We start from the raw sequence: 6000 nt of genomic DNA, 5'->3' as shown, positions 1-6000 counted from the left end.
AGAAGCGACGAAGCAGCCATGTGGATTAGCCGAATTAAGTACGTGCCACTAGGGAAAGCAAGAGGTTGTCATTAATAAACAGAGGTGTAGGTCTTGTAGTAGAAATTGAAGAACGCTTTTCCCTCAACATTTTATTATGAAAATATTCAAATACATAATGAGGATGGAGAATTTAATAATAAAATCCTACATAGAGTCTATGATAAATTTATCAATTTATCATCCTTCTATTCACATATCAGCCCATCTTATTTTTTTATTAAGCCTTGATTTATGTACTGTAAAATCCACCTATTTTAAAGTCCACTTTGGTGAGTTTTGGTAATTGTGTATAATGGTGTAATCACCACCACAGTCAAGATATAGAAACAGTTCCTTCATCCTCAAAGGACTCCTCATGCCTTTCAGAGTTGATGCCTTCCTCCATGTACCCCCCTAAGGACCTGCTGTGTGTCTTTCCCTGCTTTGTTCAGGTGAAGTCACGACACATCTGTGGAGAGGGTGGCAAAGAGAGAGATGATGGCCCACCGATGGCCTGTCGTTCAGCAGACCACTCGGGGCTAATTGCCCATGAGCTATACTTTTGCTAATGGCCATGTGGTGCGTGCTAGTTTGCCAACAAGCAGTAATGCCATGTTCTGTCCTACATGAGGATGTGAGGTCACTGGCCTTAGAATGCAGTATCATTATCCCTGCTGAATCCTGGGAGGAGGCACGTGCTGCACCCCCACCCCCGAAACAACTGTGTATTCTCTCCCAACATTCTGACTGCTCTCTAATGACGGTCTTTCCTGTTTGCCCATCAACAGCCTATGAGGACTCACTTCCCACATCATCGGTGACATCAGTGGCTCAACACTCACCTTCTTCGGTACCTCCAGGTAAGGCTGTTTCTTTTCGTATTACACCTTCTGAACAACTTTGTTCATTTGACAATGAATGAGTGAATGAATATGTGTCACTAAGAATATATAGTATCACTGGGATATATATAGTAATAAATAAAGCAGACCCTCTGCTTTATTTACCCTCATGTAGGCTAAGTCCACTGGAAAGGGTCTATTACAACAGAGTGTGGTGAATACAGTGATGGGGGAGCACAGAGTGCCATGAGTGCTCAGAATAGGGTCCGTATCCAGATCTGAGGGGTCATGGCAGGAGGAAATAACATCTAAGCCAAGAACTGAAGGGTGAGGGGGCAAAGAGATTGTGCCAGGCAGGGAGAAACCAGGCAATTAGGCTCCTTATGGGCTGGATTTACACAGGATGGGAGACATTTACATGCTTTCTGAATTAGAACACAGGGCTGGCCAATAACCACACATAATTAGTGAAGAGTGGGGCTCTTTAAGATGGTTTTTGCTGTGATCATGGCTGAGAAATATTTCAGGATATTCAACCTTGCATTGGATTTTGTTTTTTTACACATTAGGTCCAGTCTGAGATCAGATAAGGCAGGAGTAAAACATTGGACCCCCTCATTCCCTTAATCTAGCTATACAACCAAAAGATTCAGATACAACAGAGAGGAGACATTGTCCCTGCCCCAGGGTCTGAGAGCATCCTTGGTGAAATGGCTCCTGGCCATGGCTGTGGTCTCGGGGGTATGGCGATCACCAAAGATGCCATTGTTGGCACCGCGACTTTCAGTTGCTTGAATGCACGCTCTGTATCTTTCTCTTTTATATTGTTTATGTTAACGTTTTTAATGTATATGTCCAAGCTCTCTTCTTTGTATTTGCTTTTTAAAACTTTTTAAATTGAAGTATAACAGCGTTATAGCATTCTATTCATTTTGGATGTAAATGATTTGATATTTGTATATATTGTATATATTGTGAAATGATCACTACAATAATCTAATAATCTAATTCACACCCACACAGTGACACAATTTTTTTCTTGCGATGAAAACTTAAAAATTTTTTTTGTCTTTATTGAAATATAATAGACAATTAGTTGCTTGGATTTGTATTGTACGATTAGATGAGTTTTTTTCCACTTATAGTTGGCATACAACTATATAATATACCGGTTTCAGTTGTATAGCATAGTGATCAAAGATCTATATAACTCGTAAAGTGATCACCCCACTAAATCTAGTACTCCTCTTCCCCCTTACATCTTTATTACAACATTATTAACCATCCTCCCCATGCTGTACTCTACATCTCCATGTCTCTTCTGCAACCATCCATTTGTACCTCTTAATCCCTTTGTCTTTTTTTTGCCGTCTCCCAACCCCCCTCCCATCTAGTATCCCTCTAAATATAATCTGTATCTATGAGTTTATTTCCACTTTTGTCGTTGTCGTCGCTGCTGATTTGTTCTTTAGATTCCACATATATGTGAAATCCTGCGATATTTGTCTTTCTCTATCTGACCCATTTCATTCAGCGCAATCCCTTTTAAGATCTATTCTCTCTGTCCTTCTCTTTTCTTCATTTACTTAATAGCTTTTTATCTTGAATGCCTACCATGTGCCGAGCACTGAACCAGGTTATGTGGTGGGTACATAGATGACCCAGCCATAATCTCACTTCTCAGGATGTTTGCAGTTTAGCAAGGAGACAAGTCTTGCACACGGAAAGCCAGAAAGCCATAACATAAGGCAAAAGTTGTCTGTGCCATAAAAGAAGTCCCACTGAGCTCCTTCTGCACCCCAGACTACGGGGAGAACTCAAGCGAGTACAAACAAGAAGGGAACTGAGCTCCCCTAGAGCTATTCTCTCGCACCCTGGCTCTCCTTTCTCCCTCTTTTTTCCTCCCATGAACCATTATTCTGAGCAGCTTCTCTGCTCCCTTACCCACTCACACTCAACTCATCATGGCTACCTCAGACGGCAGCTTCAAACCCTGAGTCCACATGACCTTCCGGTTCTCTTCCCAATTCCAAATAGCCAGCAGAGAATTTGGCCCAATTCAGCACATGGTTTGGTTCCTGTGGAGTCAGATGTACACTCCAGTCCAGTCAAGCTGACCAGACAGACGCGGTCATGGGGTACATGGCATTGGTCCCATGCCCCCTTCTGGCTTTGGGTAGGACAGGTCACCTAAGAAGGGGGTGTGGAAAAAGTATATGAGTTATCTACTGCCATGTAAAACTACCCCCAAACAAAGTGGCTAACAACATCAATTATTTATTTTTGCTCACGGGTCTAGGGGTCAGCTGGGCAGTTCTGCTGATCTGGTGTAGGTTTGGCTGGTTTCAGCTAATCCTGGCTGGGCTCACTCATGCATCTGTGGTTAGCTGGCAGGTAAACTGAAGACTGCCTGGCCTAGGATGGCCTCCTCGCATGTCTTACAGTTCTGTGGCTGGTATCTAGGTGACAGGAGAAACAAGGTCACATATCTTTCATCACCCGGCAGGCTAGCTCAAGCTTATTCATGTGCTTGTCCCAGAGTGTACATGGAGCAACCTGAAACCTGTCACAGCTCTTTAGGCCTCAGCTCCTCATGGGTGCTTCTGTCTCATTCTATTGGCCAATGCAAATCGGAGGCCGCCAGGCCAGAATCAAAGAGCAGTAAAATAAGCCCAACCTCTTGGCAGGAAGAGTTGCAATGTCACATTGTAAAGGACCAGACTATAAAGAGGAGAACTGGGGCCATTTGTGCAAACGATCTACCACATGCAAGCTGCTGTAAAACAGGGTGCGGGTAAGGAAGACATCGTAGGCTCCTTAGAGTAGATACATCTGGGGAATAGCATGGGGCCTCTCATGGCAATGTGAAGGGTGTGAGTAGCAAAGTCATGGAAAACAAGGAAAGCTAGGTTGGGCAGAAGATGGCACAGCCATCAGCAGGCAGAGGGAGCTTTCCTGAATTGACTCCCTGCTCCTCCTCGGGAGGCTGGGTCCCCGTGAGCCTGGTGGGCAGCCACGGGAGCTGTACAGGGAGTTTGAGATCTGTCACAAGCAAACACCATCTGCAGGCAGCCGGGGTGCAGCTGGGCCACTTCAGCCCGCCTGAGGCCCACTTTGGTAAAGGTTCTGGAAAGATCCTCCTGGACAGTATGCACTGCAGGGGAGATAGACAGCACCTGGGGGATTGCTCCCATGTTGGCCGATTTTCCCATAACTGTGGGCACGGGGAAGATGCCAGCGTGATCTGTTCAGGCAAACCCCAGCTCCCTGCCCAGGCAGAGCTGGCTTTGGCTCTTCCCGAGAGAGTAGTTTTTAAAAAACAGTGTAAAAATAACTATTGAAAATGAAATAATACATTATTCACTCACAACAGATGTTTTCATCTCTCATACTTACAGATGCTGAACACTCAACAGCCACACCACTAGGTAGGGAAGGAGACATTTGTAGGTGTGGTTTATCAAAACCTTGGGGAAGAAGTTCTGCTGGAAATTAGATGTTTCCTATTCTCCAAGCTGGTGGAATGGCTGAGAGATGTGGACTCACCTGATTGTCCAATGGAGAGATGGATAGTACCTTAGAGATCATCTAATCCAGACTCATCTCCCACCTCTCCTCCTACGCCACACAGGAAGCAGATTCTAAATTTCTCAAGCTTCTGTGTAGCACTTTTGGTTCATAAATCTTGAGGGTTACAAGGGAATAGCAATGAGATATGGGAAGGGGGTGGTTAAGATACGAGAGTCAATTAAGGCTATTTCCTGACCAGGGGCAGATGTCTGGTGGGCCAGACCTGGCCAAAGTCAAGGTGACCCAATTCCATTCCCACCCTTCCCTTGCCTGTGCCTTTGTCCTGGTGCAGCCCCAGCCCCACAGAGCTTCCCTCACTGTTGGTTTTTCCATACGCTCTCAATGCCAACACCTGGAGTTTTCCATGCCAGTACCCTCTCTTCTTCATCAAAAACCCTGGTCCCTTGCTGCCCTGCCTTTAGCCAGCTCTTGGTCAAGGAGTGAGTCATGAGCAAGGCTGAGTGGACAAGTTCTCGTAGAGCTTCAGACATACCCCCTCCTGGGTTGCCATCTCTAGCAGGTGGGAATAGATTGGTCCCGGGAGAGAATCCCTAGTGGAGATTCTGGGCCAAGTGTCACTGGTAGGAAATATGTTGGGGACACAAAGGAGGATCCATAGCATCCTTAGGTCCTGACACCATCTCCGAGCAGCTCCAGATCAAAGGTATCCGTGAACTGGTGTTTCTTCCTATTCTTCCATCAAAGCCTTGGAACCCCTGACCCTTGGGTCACTAGAATTGGCTACAGAAGCCGGAATTGCATGTCTTTCATTTTCTTAAACCCCCTAATTTAAAAATATTTCATTTGTGTGTATGACAAGAGAATAATGGATAAATGTCTGGGAAGAATCTAGATCAGCGCTGCTTCTCTCCCGCACATTAACGTCCCTACGTGCTCTGGCCTCACCCCCAGGGACTGACTTGATAGTTCTGGGGGCCCAACCAGCGTATCTGTTGCAAGCCTCTCAGGGTCTCATGTGCAGACAGAGGTGTGGACCTCAGTGCCAGCTGAAAATTCACGTGTCCTTTATGTGCTTGACAGGTCGCCCACTGGCTGCCATGGCAGAGACGATCCCTATAGGTGAGAATTTGGTGTCCATGGATGTCCTGATCATCACCTTGAAGCTCGAGCCCTGAAGTGATTCTTCAAGGAAATTGAGCAAAATACTCCTGCTCTGTCTCGGTCACCCCTCTGAACCTGTGTTCTGAGTGAAGAGTCCAGTAACAAGGGCCAGTGCTTGTATGGTTCTAATTCCATTTCTGTTCAGTCAAAGAAGGAAGTCCAGATAATCTAGTGATGCCAGCCTTCTTGGTCTCCCAGCATGGACCCCACGTGGGAGGGACAGGCATGCAGCCATTAACACAGCAGCATGCCAGGGCCCCACCAGAGGCCCTCCACCACCAAGCACATTTTATTCTTCTACGCCTTTTCCCTCCTCTCTGACAATCTCTATCTTTCTCCATTTTCTCTTCTTCATTTTCTAATTTTTTCCTCTGCTCTCGCCTGTATCCTCAGCTTCCAGAAGTTCCACTGAACTTTCTTAGCACCATTTGGAGGTAAAATAATA

General features: G+C 45.7%; 1 protein-coding gene across 1 annotated transcript in view; it reads left to right on the top strand.

The window, feature by feature from the left end:
* The window catches only part of DMBT1 (deleted in malignant brain tumors 1), a gene marked incomplete at its 5' end in the record, with an annotated part of 131721 nt that overhangs the window by 69963 nt on the left and 55758 nt on the right, over positions 1 to 6000 (top strand). The window contains 3 exon segments of the mRNA XM_025047551.1: positions 3916 to 3957; positions 3960 to 4010; positions 5475 to 5513. Of these exon segments, the coding sequence (XP_024903319.1) occupies positions 3916 to 3957; positions 3960 to 4010; positions 5475 to 5513 (132 nt within the window).

This window comes from Pteropus alecto, unplaced genomic scaffold, assembly GCF_000325575.1.
Source record: "Pteropus alecto unplaced genomic scaffold, ASM32557v1 scaffold74, whole genome shotgun sequence".
NCBI classification, from domain to species: domain Eukaryota; kingdom Metazoa; phylum Chordata; class Mammalia; order Chiroptera; family Pteropodidae; genus Pteropus; species Pteropus alecto.
This window is presented reverse-complemented; position numbering and strand designations above follow the sequence as displayed.